The following is a 20,551-nucleotide window of genomic DNA, read 5'->3' as shown; positions in this document are numbered from 1 at the left end:
CGAACCTTGCGAGTTTCCTTGGTGACAACCGCCATCTTTGATTACAACAAAACTAAGTGAAGTTCTGTTTATCACTGGAAATAACGTTAGACTAAAGAACCCGGTTCAAGATGTCAGATTACTCGGACCAAGATTACGATGAAGAGCAGGAGGGAGGAGAGGAACCTGAACAGGACCAAGAAGGAGAGGGAGGGGAAGGAGAAGAGGGCGAAGGCGAGGGTGAAGGGGAAGAAAAAGAGGAGGAAGAGGTAAGTCACTGAAATAAAGTGATTTCACGTACCTGATATTTAGAATGTGATAACACTGATATGTACTCTGAATGAAATTGTGATGAATCGATTGAAAACTTCGGACAGTGCTCTAATTGTAACCCCTTTCCTTTAATGATTGGAAAATATATTGCATCGTTATTTATATTGCAATCAAAGAGTTACAATTATACATCACAATAACAATATCTATTCTCCATGTGTGTTTACATTTTATTGCCGAATACATATTACAATTCTCGAAAAATTAAAAAAAGAAATTAGTGTCCGCTTTAAAACATTGTTTTTGTAGTAAATAGCATTACTGAAGTTAAATAAACGTGAGTAAAAATGTGTATTTATTAAGCCTATGCAATTTTATATTACTTTGTTTTGTTTTCAACCTGTTATATACTATATAGTTTGTATGCATCTTATTAGAATCGCCAATTTGTATGGTTGGAGTGAGGCCTTATATTAATTTGCCATGCATGTTAAATAAAAAATGAAATAATGTATGGAAGGTAGATAATGTAATACAGGTAATACATGTATTGTATGCAGTACTTACCTCAAAAAGTGAATTGTAGATCAGACATGAATTGGTCTGAAATGGTTTATTTATTTATTTACTTACTTACTTATTTAAATTTTATTTATTTATTTATTTATTTATTTATTTATATAATTGTTTATTTTAGATATTATAATTATTTATTTGGCCTGTTAGATTTACTTGTACATCCCTCCACATTTATTAAATGATTATTTTGAAACTTGTTATTTGCAGAAAGAACCAGAAAATCCATTAACAGAAGAAATTATTGGAGAAAGTTTGTCATTATTATGTAAAACTGGTAATGGACTTGCCCATGCATATGTCAAATTAGACATTCATGATAAGTAAGTATATGATGAATATTAAATAGATATCCATTCAGATCATTTAATTTCAACCATTATGATTTACATATATGAAGGCAGGTGATCTCTAATGTGATTTAATAAAGCTAGGACATGATTCGTATGATAAATATGTATATTAAAGTGAGTAAGTGGCATAATACATGAGTATCTGATAAACAGCATAAGTGAGTATCTGGTAAGTGGCATAATACATGAGTATCTGATAAACAGCATATAAGTGAGTATCTGGTAAGTGGCATAATACATGAGTATCTGATAATGTGTATAAGTGCACTCTGATAAGTGGCATAAATTAGTCTCTGATAACTGGCATGATAACAAGTATCTAGTAATGGCATGATATGTGAGTATCTGATAAGTGGTTGATAAATGATTATGAATATCTGGTAAGTAGCATAGATAGAAGTTAATATCTGGTAAGTGGCATATACGTGAGTATCTGATGAGTGGTTGATAATTGAGTATCTGGTAAGTGGCATATAACTTAGTGAGTATCTGGTAAGTGGCATATAACTTAGTGAGTATCTGGTAAGTGGCATATAACTTAGTGAGTATCTGGTAAGTGGCATGATACATGAGTATCTAGTAAGTGGCAAGCTGACATTCATTTTCATACTAAAGTAAAACCCAATTCTTTTAAAATAATTATTTCACCTAGATGTTGTATATTTCAGTACATGGACACTGTATTGTTCTAAAAATAAAATATGAATAAAACAGTTTCAGTGTTTTTAAGTCAAAATAGTCCATAACAGTTTTTTTACATCTATTTTAGAATAATACATTTAGGGTTTTAATATTTTGTTTGTGTTTTATTTACAGGGAGTTGACTGATATAAGTCTTCTTAGTTCCTTTATTCACCTACGATATGTTGATCTGTCTCAGAATAAGATTCGCGATATCTCTCCTTTGAATTCATTAACCCATTTATTGACACTGAAGTGTGATAGAAACCTACTGACGTCGGCCAGATTAGATGAATTACCATACTTACAAACAGCAAGTTTGGCTAGTAATCAAATCACAAACACAGAAGGTGTCAACCATCCTTTATTGGAATCACTTAACTTATCATGTAAGTATTTCACTCTTGAATTCAAGATCCAACACTTGACTGTCTTCAAGTTATAATTTCACTGTCTTGAAGATTCATTACATCACCATCTTGAAGATTCTTCATTTCACCCTTCAAAAATTATGCATTTCTTTGTCTTCATGATTCTTCTTATGTAAATAAAGCTGATCAACAATGTCATTGTCTTCAAGTTTTATATACATTTTTTGTAACCATCTGAAAAAAGTAATGTCCAGGGTGAATATTTCTCAACAAACTGACCAGAAATACTAGTATTCCAGAGGAAGGTCACCTGTGAGAAATGAAAACATTAATAAATTTATTATGAACTGACCTAATTGAACAATTAATGAGATAGTTCTAACCAGTTTGTGAATATTGGAAGTAATAAGTTGTAAAAATAGTTCCTTATTTGATTAATAGCTAAAACAAACAAGTCACATTTTGAACAAGGGTTCATTGTCAATGTGTATACAGCTATGTCAGTATTTGAAATGACTAACATGAGACTGTGTGATTTCTTCAGCCTGCCATCACAGCAGAACATCACACCCAACTACATAATTATTAATGAAAATTTCAAAAGTCAAAATTCCAAATTTTTGCAGACATCTCATTAGCATTGTCAGGGGTGTAGCACAATAGTAACACGTCTTGGCAGACATGTCTTGTAATACACCCCTGACAATTCTGAGGAAAGATTGAAAAAAAAATTGTGATTCGCTTCCAAGAAATTTTTTGACTCTGCGAATCAAAATTTTTATTACTAACTATGAACCCAGAGTCTATAAATAGCCATTCTCAAAACCAATTACTAGTACATTCCTATATAAAGTATTGTTACTATTTACACTGACACACTCACAGTATAGTCAAAGTCGTTACTCTAGAACTTAGAAGTCCTGAGATAGATAAATGAGATGCAATTTAAATTCATCCACAGCCACCCACACAGTCATTCATCATGTCTTTGTTAATCAATCACAAAATTCTAACCAATAATACAGTCCCTCATAAAGTTAGTGTTTGTTGGGGAAGTTATGCATGGTATATTTGTCACCTCAGTATGCTACTACTTAAGTTATACACTGTTTACATCACTATAGCTGTTGGGGTTCACGGATTGGATGAACAACTTTTTGTGCAGATTGGGGACGTGGTTTAGTTAGAAAGCACATTGGCATCCAGAGTACTAGTACATGTACTGTACTATAATTTCTGAAGAGGGTCTCTTACAAGAGATTAAAGTTGTGTTATTCTAACTGAACTGAATCGCCTGATTTCTTTTTTACCAAACTTTTCATTTGATTTGTTATTTCCAGTTAATGAAATTATGATGGTTAGTGGTTTAGAGCCATCTAAGTTAGGAAGACTACATACACTGGAGTTGAGAGGTAACAAACTGGAAACAACAGATGGAATTTATCTTCCAAACCTGAAAAATCTTTTCTTGGTAAGTACCACAACAAGTTCAATGACAGGGGAACAAAGATGTAGCTGATTTATCTTAGCTCAGACCACTATATTCTTCTACCCCTGTAGATTTCTGAGATCTTAGCAAGGAGCTTCACACTTCTTGAAACAATGGCCACACACTGCTGAGGCCAGTTGTGACCATAAAAAGAAACTCCCAATATTGTTTATTTCCCATAATGCCACATTTGTCAATTCTTGTAACACTGTTTTGGAGAGGGTGTGCATGCAATACAGTGTTGGTGAAAATGATTTAAATTTAGGGGTCCCCTGATTATAAAGCAATGCAGCTAAGATAAAATCAAACTTACCTTTGTTCCCTTTAAAGTGTCAATACAATTTTATTCAGAATGTTTTCAAACCTGGAAAAAATATTGTTTTGTTTTTGTGTGATGTGTAAATTTGTCTGTGGTAAATGTTATTCAATGGAGCCCTTGGAACCCTCGTCATGCAATGGGGCCCTTGAAACCCTTGTCATTCAGTGGAGCCCTTGAAACCCTTGTCATTCAATGGAGCCCTTGGAACCCTTGTCATTCAATGGAGCCCTTGGAACCCAGTCATATCTCATGTTATCAGAATATCAACATTTACATATATACCTATTTGTTATTAAATCTTTTATGCACACTTTGCTATTTAGAGCTCATTAGCATATATTTTGTTCATATGATATAATATCGTAATTTGATACACTCAAAGATATCTCTTCCCCTATTTAGAGAAGTCACATATTGTACAAACACAAAAAATATCCTGGTTTTAAATTTAAAATATCCTTGATGCATTGAAGACAGTTTCAGCACATATTTATTCTCTTTGAAAGGAATTTATACCTGTCACAGTGTGTATCCCATTGTAATATAAAATATGATAAGCCTGATTAAATGCTACAAATAATTTATTGCATTGTATTTTTTAGTGTATTGTATTGTATTATTTTAATTATATTGTATTGTATTGTATTGTATTGTATTGTATTGTATTGTATTTTTTTTTTACGCTTCATCACAGGCAAGTCAAAATTACACAAAATAAAAAAACTAAGTAACATGTACAATAGACTACAACTGGACAGAAAGACCATACATAACACTAGTGACAAACAAACAATAAAAAACAGAAAAAAAAACACTAAAAGACAGCCTGTAAAAGGAATGGACAAACAGGTGCCTAGTGTCCAACCAACATCACAAATACTTTTATTCGACAAATATTAAATGGTAACAATATTAGAACAGACTGTAGCTCAGGTAAGGCAATATAATATAGGCGCCGCTCGAAATTAACTTTTTTCTTTGGTAGTCCTAGTGGGCAACCAATTTCAGAAATTGCTAGCCCAAGGATTGTGACCTGTACTCCGATATTCCTGAACTGAAAACAAATTTCCTCTACTGGAAATGTGTGTGTTATTAAAATACTTTCATGTCCATAAATCTTCCATCCTCATCACATAATCAGTGGTAGCCTGAATGGGCTACCAGTTGTAAACTATGGTAGCCCCATGACAAGAATTGATAGTCTGTGGGCATGGGACTACTGCTAATTTCGATCCCTGTAATATCATACACCTGTTAATTGGTCTTACCTGTGTAACGTCATACATCTGTTTCCTGTATGGACTGTGAGTGTGGCAGGTCACGCCAATACAGACTGTTTCACGTGATTTTGTTCACTTGATTATGAGTCATTTAACTATTTTTGTTTTCTTGCAGGGAGCAAACACTATTAAGAAATTGGAAGGACTTGAAAGATTAGAACATCTTACCACATTGCATCTCCGTGACAACCAAATTGAAAAGTTAGACGGATTTTCAGAGAATATGAAAAACTTACAGTATGTCAATTTGAGGGGCAACAATGTGACTGATGTAAAGGAAACAGCTAAACTTAAAGTACTACCGATGTTAAGAGCATTAGTTATAAGTGGTAAGTTAGTAAAATAGAAATTGAATCAATGATACTTTGACTCCATTTCATATATAGTAGTAAGACTCAAGTTACCTATATAGGAATCTAGTTGTCGCTTCAAAACTAGATTCCAAGTGGTAAATTGATTACAAATAAAATATTTGATAAAATGTACAGAGTTCAATAACAAGAAACGCTATTTTTTAAAGTATTTTATGTATTTATGTAGCCTGTTCAATGCACTTTGTGTTACATCGTTGGCTGTTGTACATTCTAACCATTGCATCCATACAAGTTCTAGGACATGTGACAGCTAATGACGTTAATCAAATTAGGTTGTCGTTGTCATGGTAATGAGATGTTGTTATCTGTCAACAGAAAACCCGTGCAGTGATGAGGATGACTATCGTATGGAAGTACTGATTCAGTTACGACGTCTTGAGAGACTTGACAAAGATGAATTTAATGACGATGAAAGACAAGAAGCTGAAGACATTTATGAACAAAGACGATTGGAAGAAGCTCAGCAACAAGAGGTAATAAAAACAGTTGTCAGTTTATTTATTCAAATTTATCAATTCTCATTAGGCCTAAAAGAAATTGTTTGGGTTTCGGTTTTCCGACCCCATCTACTTTTTATATGGTGACCCTAAACCTTTTTTTATGTATTCAAGTAAAAAATAATAAAATTTGAAAATTGTGAAGTCTTACAAGAAAAAGTGGATGTGGAAACTGACATCAATTTAAAAGGACAATATAAAACTGTTCTTCCAATCTGTAATGGCTGGATATCTGATGAGAAGAAACCAATAAGACAGTGGCCATATGGAAAACAACGGAAAACATAACTACCTGAACACTAGACACTAATATGAAAAAAAATGTATATAAAAAATAAAATAAAAAAATCTACCTACCCCACCTATTCTAAAATTGAGCGTAATCGGAACCACACAATGTTTTTGTTTGGCCTTTACTGAAATACAATTTGATTACCTAAATGTACTGTACAAATAACAATCATTTGATATGATGGGCAACACACCACCACAACTTCCACATCAAGTGACACACATGCATTATGATCAAGCAGCTTGTTCTATTTTGACCCTCAAGCTTGAGGTAAAGTGCTACTACAGGTACTGAGAATTCTCATTGAATTATTAGAACTAAACCATTGAAAATTGGATGAAAAATATTGTGTTCCACATTTCACTGTTGTGTATGCTATCATCAAAAAGCTTTGATTTAACCAGATGTCGGCGGTACCACTCACATCCCAGATATCAGTAGATATATTCATAACCTAAGGATAACTTTGTTACTTTCTACAGGGTGCTGAAGAAGTCATCCAATCAGACGGCGAGGAAGCATAAGTCACAGGTCAAAAGGTCATCAGAAAGTCTTCAGGTTGTTGTCCGTCATTGTGTTTCCATGGTAACAGTCATTCCCACCCACTGCTATAATTTGGCTCTGCCAGGATGGAGAAGATAGCAGAGATGAAATTAACAGCAAGGTTGTCATGGCGATGAAAACAAATATCTTGCTAAAGATAAGAAGGCATTTGAACTTCAGAGATTACATTGGACATTGAGTTAATTGACAGATGCCTTCTTATTTTAACTTTTAATTTAAACAAATATACAGGCATAATATGTCTAACTGTAAATATGATAATATTTCAGCTCTGCAAAGTTGATTTCATATTCCTGTATCTCCCCTATATATAGGTATAGAGGTATTAGTACCCCATGCTTTTGTACATTTTTCTATTCTTCATCTTGTCAATAAATCTCTAACATTTACTGCGTTGTCTCACTGATGGTTTATTTAGCTTTGAGAAACATCTATGGATCTAAAAGGAGAGTGCATGTGTATCATGTTGTGACATATGGGCGTGTGTGTGTGTGTGTGCATATGTGTCTGTATGTATGTATGTATGTATGTATGTATGTATGTATGTATGTATGTGTGTGTATGTATGTATGTATGTATGTATGTATGTATGTGTGTGTGTATCTGTATGTATGTATGTATGTGTGTATGTATGTATGTATGTATGTGTGTGTGTATCTGTATGTATGTATGTATGTATGTATGTATGTATGTATGTATGTATGTGTGTGTGTATCTGTATGTATGTATGTATGTATGTGTGTGTGTGTGTGTGTGTGTGTGTACATGTAACATGGATATGGTATAGATGGATGTGTGTGTGTATGTACGTATGTACATATGTACATACGTTTGTGTATGCATATAATGTGTCTGAGACATTTTCAAGTAAAATTATCAGCAAAATACAATGGTGACAAGAAATTATTCAAGGCAAAGTGATCAAATCAGTTACATTGAAATTAGTACTAAAAAAACCCTATTTTTTATCAAAAAACTTATTCTAAAACTTCTCGGATACTAAGTATTTGATTAGGTATTTAGATAAAGAGTTCTTTGAAGTAAAAAAAAATGATCTAATTCATGTTATGCAAATATTGGGGAATGTAGGTCTACTGAATGGTTGTTTGTCAAAAGGTGTAGAACATGTCATACTGCCCTCAGTGGTGACTGATATGGTCAAATGACAAGCCATATGTACAGACTTCCATGTTCTACGTAGAAATATTAGTACTACCAAGGACGTTTATACGTCCCTGGTACCACCAGTGATTACTGACACCATACTACTGATATGCACTCATGTTTGCGTGTTTTCTGCTGCACTTTCACTCGCTACAGTCACCGAGAACACCACTAGCACTCAATGCAAATACCCCGAGTACACCACACTTGTCATACTATACGGGAGGGGGGGGGTACCACTGGTCAGGTCTGGTAGGGATGTGCGGCAATGGTCCCGGGCCAATGCTGCCATCCCCAGACCCCATTTTAGACCCATTTTGACGATAAACCAATACCCCATTTTAGACTATTCAAGTTTTTAGAAGACCCCATTTTACTTTTGGACTAGTCTAATTCCCGATGACCGTGTTCCGATTTTACACTACGTTATCTTCACACGTCAATATGTAATGTGCATGAAGATAACGTAGAGTAAAATCGGAACACGGTTGTCAGCAACGTTATTGAAGTAGACTAATTTTAGACCAAAATACATGTACAGCTGGGTGAAATTCCGATCTAGTTGAGAATTTATCACGTGGTTCGTTCCAGGACTCCGTTTTAGACCAAATTAAACAAAATAAAAAATTATGTAAAGTGGACCCCATTTTAGACTCATTAGCTCTAAAAAGACAATACCCATTTTAGACCAAATGGGTGAAAAATCCTACCCCAAAGGGTGGCACATATACGTATAGTATACCAATAGGCGGGAGTACCCGGTACCCCCCCCCCCCCCCGGCCATAAGACATACTGTAAACCTAGATATTTTCACTTCTAGAAAATTTTGCAATTTTAGTCTTCAACTAGCTCTCACAGATTAACTACTAATTACGAGACAAGTGTACTGTGTTCATATACAAGAAGGCATTTTAGTCACTGCTTAATTTTGAAAATTCCTACCACCTTACCTATAAAGTGAAAGTTGCATTACCATTTATAGTTTCCTTCGCACTTACCAAACACAACTCCCTTCCCCAATTTCATTACCGAGTAAAAAAAAACTTCAAAGAAAACATGTTATTGAAAATGCATTACTTAAAATATACTGTTTCAGTCATTCAATGCAATGTATACTATATACCTGATCTGAGTAAACAGACAAGTTCGCAGAGTACATCACTGTACGCAGTGTACGGCCGGCCGATCGAGTCGCCATGATTTTTGATGTCTTGTGTATTATCATATTCAGCGCCCTCTATTTCCACGTTTAAATATTGATGCTGTTACATCGTAATGAAGGGAACGAATTGATGCATGCACCTTTAACAGCCAGTTTTCCCCACGTGCAATCAAGGTTCAATATTAGAAACTATAGGTTTAAAGAGATCTACTAATGTACAAATAGCTGATGTCAGTGTGGAGTATCAATATTCAGTATTTCCCTGTAGCTAATAAGGACAAGGTCAAGCGTTCAAAGTATAATAAACAAGTCCACTTTAGGATTGAGAATAAAATCGTGAAAAACAGAGCTATAGAAAAAGTTGGTCCAGAACAGAAGGCTGATCATTTTCACAAATACGTAAAATATTTGCAAAAAAGTGATAACAAATATTAATTTCTCTCTTATCCGAAACAGTCACCGGTAACGACATTTTTTGAATATTAGTTCACAAGTGACTGTGACATAACATGTAGCTTCCAGCTGACAATACTCTCCCACCAAAGACCTTGTAGGTTTGTTTACATAAAAATGATAACATAACCTTGAACTTCATTTAAAGTTGCCCTAGCTGTATCTGGAGTAACAAATTTTCAAACAAACAAACAACTAACAATATATTCACTGAAAATTGTTAAAATATCAACTACTCGTATTATATCTTGTATACAGGTTGACAGGTTGAAAACGTGATCGCACTGGGGTGCTGATTTTTGGGTGCGGACCTAAAAATCAATTTGATTGGATTTATCGAACCATACTATGTGTACAGCTACACAAATACGTTTACCGACAGGTGATTCAATACATGTACAGCGTGTACAATATTATGAGTAAGCCATATATTACATCTAACAAAACAGTTTCAGCTTTTCCTCCTCCTCTTTTTTTTCTGTTATGTACCCTTTGTACAATTTCTGGTGAAATATAAATAAATGATAAAAAAAAGAATATTCCAATGTCAGCTGTGTATTGTATATGCTGTTTTATGGTGTATTGTCACCGTGGCATAGATTCCATGACTACAGTCTCCATAAAATAGAAAACACAGAATATGAAAACTTTAATTCATGTTTGCACACAAGCATGACAGAATATGATTACATTCAAATGTTAATATAAGAATGTACTATTAAAACAAGGTATTAATAAAACCATGGGAACTTTACACATGGAGAGGAGATAATTATTCTATTCTAGGCTTAAATACCAATCATATTGGCGGCGGTGGGGGGGGGGGGGTTCCAGTTTTCAACAAACCGACATCGATCAGCCTGTGAAACAAGTGAAGGGTTTCTTATTACTCTAACATTTCCCCTATATAATTATATGCTATTGTATTTCCAATTATCGATTTTTTTTTTCACTACAGCGCCCCCAGTGTTTCGAAGGAACACGGTGAGACATGAATAATACCTCTGATATATGATATACACCAATGAGTAGATGTCATGTAACAGTTTGCCAGGTTACGATAGCAGTTGTTTTTGTACAGAACGAAGAAACACCAGATAAAGAAATATGAAATGTCAACCCAACATTGTCTTTGCTATCACGTGACTATTTGCAAGTATCGATTGTTTTCCCTTTGTTCATTGGACCAATATATATGTTTTAATCTATCATAACAAAAATGCAACGGTCCTAGACTATATTGTAAAAATGCAACTATCCCCTTTCAATTACCAATCCTCCGCTAAATAGTGCTTAAGTTAATATTGACAAGATTACTACGTTTACTGCGTTGATCTGGAAACCACAGATATCAAGTATAAAAACTACAACACACACATACACACGTTGTGACCTTGTACAAATTGGTTCACTACAGAATAACAAAATATTTACCTGTTTCTATGGCAATGACACTAGTTGAACCCTTTTAGAGCGATAATGAAATCTGCAATGTCTTTCATATATGATGTAGGTTTTTCCGATGAGGTTACTACGTATTTCAATTCATTAGAATTTGCAGTTTACTGTGACTTTATTCTGAGATGGTGACAGCGATTGAAATATAACGACTATGTACACCATTTAATTCAACCACACAAAGATATATATATATATATATATATATATATATATATATATATATATATATATATATATATATATATATATATATATATATATATATATATTTATTTATTTACACAAACGTGTTTTATTGAAAGAGATCAAATTTAAAGTTGAAAGATAAGATAATTCTAGTGTTAATATGTAATTGGAAAATTGAAACCTATTGTATACACACGTAATCAACAAATATTATATAAACAGTGTGTATGTATGTATGTATGTATGTATGTATGTATGTATGTATGTATGTATGTATGTATGTATGTATGTATGTATGTATGTATGTATGTATGTATGTATGTATGTATGTATGTATGTGTGTATGTATGCGTGTGTGTGTGTGTGTGTGTGTGTGTGTGTGTGTGTATGTATGTATGTATGTATGTATGTATGTATGTATGTATGTATGTGTGTGGTGTGCGTGTGTGCATGCATGCATGCATATTGAAAACATCCAACCGCGGATCGTTTTGATGTCTATTCACAAACTATACTTCATTTGAAGTACACAATGGGTAAACATAAAATTGATTATAGTGTAGAATATGAATTCATGTCTACGTGTCGTGGAACTGTGCCAATTTTGTCAACACTTTATGTTTGGAAATCACCATAGCAACCTTTATTGTGGAAGGATGATAATTGTTGATTTCATCATTTCTATTTTAAAAATAAAATAAAATAAAATAAAATAAAATAAAATAAAATAAAATAAAATAAAATAAAATAAAATAAAATAAAATGAAATAAAAATAAAATAAAATAAAATAAAATGAAATAAAATAAAATAAAATAAAATAAAATAAAATAAAATAAAATGAAATAAAATACACTAAGTGAAAGAACTGTGATATTGCTGTATGTGATATACCATTTGAAATAAATCAATGGCCGCAAGCGAACAGTGGATTTCACCGCCCTTGGTTTTATTCGAACATCTGTCTACAGTTCTTCTGCGGGCATAAGCATTTATTGTTTATATATTTGTTTGGGTTACTTTACAACCGTGCAGCAGCTGTCTAGAAACGTCTCTGATCAGAACGTCGTTTTATGGTGGACAATTTCAAACTGGTTTTGACGTTACCGAGACGTCTTCTCCTTATCACACTATCAACCTGATATCATACGTTGATGCAAAACAACAACGGATTTCTCTGATGTAAGTTCATGCGCGCCATGTTCTTATTAGTATGATGTCTGTGAAAGTTAGTCATATTGTCCTAACTACTAGTATATTTCACTAGTAAAAGCATCGCATGAATCTACACCAGAGACCTGCTATCGTTTTTGTATTAATATATGTTAGTTTGGTAGTGTGATAAGAAGAAGACTGTTGCTAGTTGTCCATCACCGATATTACAAAACGCTATTCTGATGAGAGGCGCGTTTACATAGTTGCTGTAAGGGTTGCAATTTACCTTGTATAACAAGATGTCTGCAGTATTCTAAATACTGAAACACACTTAGCTTTCAGTATTTTATTATAATACAAAAGACTAGACTGACAGAGCTGAAAATTTGGTATTGAGACATAAAATATCAACAATTCAATGATTCAATTTAGCATTATGTAAGCTGAAATATCGACCCCTTCTATGATTTGAAACGTTAAAAGACGACTTTTGATGTGATTGAAGATACTTATCTACATTAGCATTATTCAAAAACAGTCATTTTGAGGTTAAGTGTTAGCCCTTGGAGTCTTTTTCACCTGAGTGAAAATACTGTGAATCCAGCTTGTGTCACTTGACACTTTCCTGATAGGTCTAAGTGACCTTTGACCTGCATCTTATAAGTGGCTCTGTATCTTATAATATAAGTGGCTCTGTATCTGAGAACAAATATAGCAACTATTTTTATCCAGTCAAGTGATTCAATAAATTCAATTAAAATTCTATATAAATATCACAATTTGTCAAACGTGTCCGTGATTAACCAAGTCGTTATTATTCGTTCATCGATGGTGAAATAAAGTGACGGCCATTTACGATTGTCAGTAAATGTACTATGAGTTCATACCTACTACATTGACGTTCGGTCTAATAGTGACCTAAATACACTATAATTCCAATCCAATGTAAAACTTGCTTAAGTCGATAGCCTTGTTCTAATTTAATATCTGGTGAACTCATTCAGTAAATTTACTGAGAGTGTAATGTTTCCATTTCTATTTGTACATGTATGCGAAGTGAAACAGAAGGAACGAAACCCTAGGGAATTAGTTCGATCTCAATCCAATACTAAAATAAATGTCGACGACAGTGAACTATTCTCAAATTACATTGGTATTATCACTATTCCTATTTTCTGTGTTGTAAAGCAAAATGTTACAAAATAATGTAATATATCATTTACATATAATTTGTTTATTTTCTCTTTTGACATTTGAATATCCTTAGGTTTTGCCCGTTCTTCTCTCCTCATTTCAAACCCCAAATCCAGATGTCTATTAAACCTTATACAATATATGCAGTGCAGTATCAGTTACTCTGACATTTTCCCTTTGTATTTAAATTCTGGGGGATTATCACACCGTACCGGTAACGACTAAGAATGCATTCATATAGTAGGCATTAGGTCGAAAGGGCTAGGGTTCGGTAGGCGTAGGAGAATGGACAAGGTCTTTATTCAGCCAATAAAGAGAGAGAATATATTCAGTCGGAAGAGAGAACAAAAAGTTTTTGTTTACATATTCAATAAACCAGGGAAAGAGTATACAATGGGAAAACCAGTTTTATTCCACCACAATATATATAATTATAATATATATCAAAATTGGTATGATGGATTGGGCCTACTGAGGCAGCTCAGCAAAGCCTGAGTGAAACGTCTTGGCCAGAAACACGATAATGTGTATTATATATATATATATACATATATATATATATGTGTGTGTATGTATATGTATATATATGTGTGCGTGTGTGTGTGTACATATACAAATCGTCTGAAGATCGCTCGAAGCGTGAAACTCTGAGTAACGACTTATTACATCCTTATCCTTTTTAATTAAGTATCTCTCTCTCTCTCCCTATATATATATATATATATATATATATATATATATATATATATATATATATATATATATATATATATATATATATATATATATAACACATATAGAAACACACACACACATCACATACATACACACATACATACACACACATGCATACACACACATACACACATACACACACAGATACACACACATACACACACACACACACATACATACATACATGTACACTTTGCTCCTTTGATAATTGTGCTGAAATCGTTCAAATGCTGATGACAAGTTAGAAAAAGATTGTAACGATTCGAGTATTCGATCATCACCAATACAATTAATGTGTGTATGTGATTGCATACAGTGTGTGACTTAGTTCTATCTATCTATCTAGTAAATTTATATAGCGCCAAATATCCAAAGAAAACAATGTTCAGTGGCGCTTAGAGTTAGAAAGGAGATGAAAAAGCTCTCTGAAATATGTGGGTTTTCAAGCGTCTTTTGAAAATGTTAACATTGGGAGAGGTTTTAATGTCCAGGGGTAGAGAGTTCCAAAGTTCAGGAGCTGCTGAAGAGAAGGAGCGGCGACCATAGGAAACCAGATTCCATTTGGGTGTATGCAGAAGGCATTTATCCGATGAACGAAGAGTGCGTAATGAAGAACGAGGTGTAATTAAGTTCTTGAGATATTGTGGTGTGTCTGGATCAATATTTGGGTCACGTGATGTTATCAGATAATAAGCCGCAGACCACTTGACATGAACTACAACTCAAGGGTTAGACTACAAACGAACATCGTTCTTTCCTCCACTGTCTGTGGTTTTATGTACACATACACCAAGTACTTGACACCTTGCTTTCGATGATATGCATCCACTAATAAAATATTCAGTTTCTTAGGAAAGACTATTGCAAAAAAGAGAGCACATCTATTTAAATTTCTTTCTCCAGCTGCTGCATATTGGTCAATCCTGGAACTGTGATTATGCCTGGCTTATGTTATACGATTCACTGGCAGAAAAATACAAATACACAAAACACAGCTACACTTTGGTGTCATGGATGACATTTTTGAATACATCAGGAGTTGTTTTGTGTACAAAAACGTCAAGTGTTTATACAGATACAGTCACCCATTGTCAGTATTCTTTATCTATGCAGTGTGTTCATATACTCAGCCCGTCGACAACCATAGCCTTGTTTATAGCATGCATCTAGGCGTCACTACATATGTTTGTAGAAAGTGGCTATGTTGCTTGGGTGGTTGAAAACGGTCTCAAGTATTTTCATAGACTCGATGTGAATGGTACAAATTCTTTCCAGTTGTTGATACAAATGAGTCGTATACAAAGAACTGACCTGTCTCCGTTCACAAGGTCACTGGAGGTAAGTAATTGATATGTGCATTGTAACTGAACTCATCCATGCGCGCCCGTACACACACACACACACACACACACACACACACACACACACACACATATATATACACATACATACATACATACATACATACATACATACATACATACATACATACATACATATATACATACATTACATACACACACACATACATACATACATACATACATACATACATACATACATACATACATACATACATACATACATACATACATACATACAAATTAAACCAATGACTTGAGATCAATGGAATTCATAGCAAACATATTTATTCTGACATAAATGAAATTTAAAATGCGCATAGGATGGAAGAAAACAGTACTGGGATGTTGAGATCCAAAGTCTTAAAGACAATATTGACAAATGTTTTAATATTCTGTACATTTCTATAAAATATTGGCCTCCCTTTGCAAAATCTACATAGTTAACCTAGTTTGTGGCATAGAAGTACAAATGATACAGTAAAATCCATATTGTCAATTATGACATCATATCCGGTAGATTTCAAATATATGATATCATCGTCTGTTTGATAATATACTGATGCATGTATTTTAGCCCTGTAGTTGGTCATTTTCGATATTTTCCGTTATTTTGGGGGAAAAATGTATTTTCCGTTAATTTGGGGAAAAAATGTTTCCGTGAAATGGTTTCAATCACTCTAAGATGAATTACCTCTTGCTGATATTTTTACTTGCACTGTGTACACTAGCTTGATATCCGTATGTAAACAGCTTGCTTGTCAACAAATTGTGAATTTATGGGATGTTGACGGGATTTTATCACTAGGCTGTCATACATGCGTCAGTTGAACAAAAAGCAAAAATAATTTGAAAATAAAATTTAAAGAAAACTATTTCAAGTAACGGTTACTGGGGCTCTTATTGCAGAGAAATTACGGAAAAAATGAGTATGTACACCATTCGTCTACAAGTTCATCTGTTTAGCTACTTTCGTCGTTAAAGTTGAGGTCCTATGACATACAAAATCGTATAAAATAATTTAGTTTAGAATTTCATATATATTTACAAATCACGTGCATATTTTTTCAAAATGGCGTCAGCATTAACAGTTATGACATAGACTTTACAAATATTTTTTTTTTTACATTCTGTGCTAGTAACTAAACAACGTGTTTCTGGTGTGATTACAAACATCCTACCTGAGTTCAACGTAGTGGAAAGCGTAGACACGTTCACGAAACTATGATATCAACAATTTTGAGATAAATTATATATAATTCAGGAAATATTACAGACGAAAACGAAAAATTCAGAACTTTTATAAGAAAGACATAACAACGTATCGAACAAGAAATGTTCATTACTGTTTTCGTACAAAATTTGGAATATTTACAAGTTTCAGCAAAAGATGGAGGAAGCTTGGACATCTTGATGTCGGTGTAATGACGTGTGTTTTAACCGACTGACACTGAAGCCTTCACCTTGGGTATATCACCACCTCGGTTCTTGTACTCACAGATCGCAAATATGAGAGTAACGATCTTGAGAATACAGTTGATAATGGCCATAATGTAACTCCATAAATACTCGCTATGGCCGTTACAGTTGCCGAAGAAGGTATTGGTAGTCTTATTGCAACCAAACCCACGATAATAAATGGCAATGAAGACAATATCAAAGATGAAACCAAGGATCAGGGAAATGACCAGCTGTGTGAAAGGAAGAAAAACAAACTTTTTTTTAGAAAATCGTTATTTTTGGATTTCTCGACCCCCCCTCCTCCACCGAGTACAATTACCAGTATATGGGGGTCCATGTTACGAAATCCTAAGCAGTAACTAAGAAAGCACACAACTAGAAACTTAGATGATTACGAAAGACCTTACTCCTATATTAACTCGTGACATTATGCAAATAATCTAAACATCATCGTAATGGTCAGAACTTTCGATTGGCACGAACTCTGTTACAATCATATTGGGGGCCAAACATCACATTCAATCTCAGTGTTTACACTATCTTGATTACAGGAAATGACCACATAACCAATGCACTACTGTCACCCACCTGTGTCATGTACCACATGCAACAACAATAGTTTTAGGTTGTCTCTACCTTAGTTTGCCTATAATTGGCTTTTCGTAGTAATAATACACGAACTTACCATGAGACAGTTTTCCTTCATTTCTTTTTGTCCTACTGTCCAACATCCTAGTGCAACAATTGTGAAATTCATCCATGCATATGAATGGGTAACCCAGTGACCGGATTGTGCAGCCTGGAAACCTCTATAAGATTTCAAAGAGGGAAAAACACTCTTCATGTATACTGTATATGTACATGTATCCATATAGTCTGCGCCATCATTTTATTCAGATCTTTCAAACTTCTTGTCTTCTTACCAGAAGTTAGTGAAATAAATGTCTTGCTAAGTGTTTTTTATATTTGTTAACATGTAGTATCCCAGCACTGAAACTCGTCGTGTTCTCTATCACAGTACTGTCTTTGTCTTTGCTTTAGGATAAAAGGTATCGGCAGGCCCATAAGTCAATTAGGCCTCCGGGCTAAAGCATTTCTAAACCGTGATATATATATATTTTTTTCACGTTGATTTCTCAAGTAGGAAGCCATGATAAAATTGTTTTATAAATCAAAAATCTAAAACAAATACCCAATCCTCATTCCTATGGCTACTATAAACAGTGATTTTCGTTTCACTTATAGCTTGCCCAACAATTTTTTGGGGTACTGTAAATTCTCCATGGTATATCAATATAACACCCACCAATTCCTATATTCAAAACGTCATACATACGCAATTCCACCACTATCCCTAGATTCACACTATCGTGCAAGTGAAGACGCTATCTGGATCCTATCACCCAATTTACAATGTTGAACACTCGATATTCGAACCATTTTCAAACTCACAGCGATACGCCATGTTACAATGTACTTGAAGTACTAGTATCCATGTCAACTGTGGCAAGAAATGTCTTATGTCAAAAAACGAATGAAAAAACCGACGCCAAATCCAACAGGTTGTACCCCAATAACAGATAACATAGAGGAAGTATATAAGTTATCAAATTAATACTTACGTCACAGAAAGCCATATGTGGGCCAGAATGAAAGGCTGAAACGAATGAAGGTAGAAATAGTAAGTCTCTCAAGTCATGGCCATATCTAAGGACAAATGTCGTTTCGACCTTCCATATGTCACACGCAAATCTAGATTTGACAGCGTGTTGCAAATATAGTGAAATTTTACCATACAGGAAAAGAACATTGCTGATTTCTAAAATTCATAAAGAAACAAAAAATATAAATTTAGACACTTACCCAGAGAGGAACGTTACATCCAGCCATAATTGAAGAGTGGTAGTTTGATCAACAAAAAAACGTAGTGAAATTTGAAATTGCAGAAGTAAGGTAGTTGTAATGTTAACGCTGAAACGTCAAACACTGACTGATTGCAAGGGTTGTCATGTAAGCAGAGATATATAAAACTGGTTGACATGGCAACATGACACAAACAGGTCACACCCAATATGAGTGGATTCAACCAACATGTAACCAATAAGAAGCCACGGTTCTACCTAACCAATAGTTGGTGAGGTCAGTTACTATTCTATGTCACTCTACTTCGTTATTGAGGCCAACATCTCTTTTATATCGTTTCTAGAGCGTTTTGTGAATTCAATGGTGGGAAACAACAACAGATTGGTTTTATTGTCCACAATTAAAGACTGAATTCAATGTAAGGATAAAGGGGACATTTCTAATTGCTTGACTGGCAGCATCATCACCTTGTTGACCTTTGTAAGGTAATTTGTAAATAAACTTGCATATAAATTATGATAAATTAGGAGTCACGCCTTCGCATTCGTGAATTTATACGCGACAAGGGGAAAGGGCTTTGATAATTTTGTATTTTATCATATTCGTTATTGACAATTAATGGTTTTTTACGGGACTTTGTGTATGTACAATATAACATGATGGCCTTTACGCCTTATAAAATAGTTTGATAGTATGTGTCTATTTTCAAACAGTTACTCCACACAATACCACCTAACGTAATTAAAATAAAAGGACAAATCGTTCCCGTATTCGTTTTGTCTTCAACATATGTAATCGAGATGTAGTGTGACACGGTCTACGACTGTCTCTATATGACAACAGGGGTTATGAACGACGCGTTACACGTTTCGTGTCTTTTTTGAAATTTCATTGTTTGTTGTTTGGGACTTGTTTTGATTATGAGATGGTTGTATGAGTAAAGTCCACGGTGTCAGGTAGAATGGGGCCCTTATAAAAATTGAAGGTGGAACGTGATGGTATGATGTATCGTTATTGATTGTTTAGTTTACTTTATACACTTTTATTGTCTATATAGTATGTCTCGTAGTTGTAACGTACTGTTGTTGTGTTTTCACTTGATCGGTCAACTTTTCATAGTATAATAAAATAAATTGATCTCCTTCTGTATTGAATATATTGCTTTACATGTAATAAAACAGCCCAATGTCATATCTTTATTGCGTGTTCCGAGCCAAAACATCTCTATCCGTAAAGACACTGTTTCACAGGGGGGTTCTACTTCCATGGGTGCAGGCATGCGGTGTTTCATCCTGTTTTTTTTTCATGT

General features: G+C 34.1%; 2 protein-coding genes across 2 annotated transcripts; one reads left to right on the top strand and one right to left on the bottom strand.

Moving 5' to 3' along the window:
- The first annotated feature begins 31 nt into the window (after window positions 1-31).
- On the top strand, window positions 32-7,414 carry LOC144451474 (leucine-rich repeat-containing protein 23-like). Its single transcript, XM_078142319.1, has 7 exons — window positions 32-248; window positions 1,039-1,151; window positions 1,998-2,251; window positions 3,574-3,704; window positions 5,437-5,650; window positions 6,011-6,168; window positions 6,967-7,414. The coding sequence occupies exons 1-7, from the start codon at window positions 111-113 to the stop codon at window positions 7,006-7,008; spliced, it is 1,050 nt and encodes a 349-aa protein (XP_077998445.1). The 5' UTR covers window positions 32-110; the 3' UTR covers window positions 7,009-7,414.
- Window positions 7,415-16,189: 8,775 nt separating this feature from the next.
- Window positions 16,190-19,390, bottom strand: LOC144451335 (type-1 angiotensin II receptor-associated protein-like). The gene is made up of 4 exons (XM_078142146.1): window positions 19,243-19,390; window positions 19,002-19,036; window positions 18,065-18,188; window positions 16,190-17,609 (listed from the first exon to the last, which is right to left on the bottom strand). Exons 1-4 carry the CDS (start codon window positions 19,267-19,269, stop codon window positions 17,355-17,357), a joined length of 441 nt encoding a protein of 146 aa, XP_077998272.1. The 5' UTR covers window positions 19,270-19,390; the 3' UTR covers window positions 16,190-17,354.
- Between the last annotated feature and the right edge of the window lie 1,161 nt (window positions 19,391-20,551).

The sequence above is a fragment of the Glandiceps talaboti genome, chromosome 21 (genome assembly GCF_964340395.1).
Source record: "Glandiceps talaboti chromosome 21, keGlaTala1.1, whole genome shotgun sequence".
In the NCBI taxonomy this organism is placed as follows: Eukaryota; Metazoa; Hemichordata; class Enteropneusta; family Spengelidae; genus Glandiceps; species Glandiceps talaboti.
Note: the sequence above shows the minus strand (reverse complement) of the source record. Positions and strands in the feature narration are given on the sequence as shown.

What these genes read in the sequence shown, in the direction of transcription:
- LOC144451474 (XM_078142319.1), top strand. Translation starts at nt 111, where the DNA reads ATGTCAGATTACTCGGACCAAGATTACGATGAAGAGCAGGAGGGAGGA. An exon ending in AAATTAGACATTCATGATAA is followed by an intron (nt 1,152 to 1,997) that starts GTAAGTATATGA and finishes TTTTATTTACAG; the next exon opens with GGAGTTGACTGATATAAGTC. An exon ending in GGAATCACTTAACTTATCAT is followed by an intron (nt 2,252 to 3,573) that starts GTAAGTATTTCA and finishes TGTTATTTCCAG; the next exon opens with TTAATGAAATTATGATGGTT.
- LOC144451335 (XM_078142146.1), bottom strand. Translation starts at nt 19,269, where the DNA reads ATGGCTGGATGTAACGTTCCTCTCTGG. An exon ending in GATGTAACGTTCCTCTCTGG is followed by an intron (nt 19,037 to 19,242) that starts GTAAGTGTCTAA and finishes CATTCGTTTCAG; the next exon opens with CCTTTCATTCTGGCCCACAT. An exon ending in TGAAGGAAAACTGTCTCATG is followed by an intron (nt 17,610 to 18,064) that starts GTAAGTTCGTGT and finishes CCTTTCACACAG; the next exon opens with CTGGTCATTTCCCTGATCCT.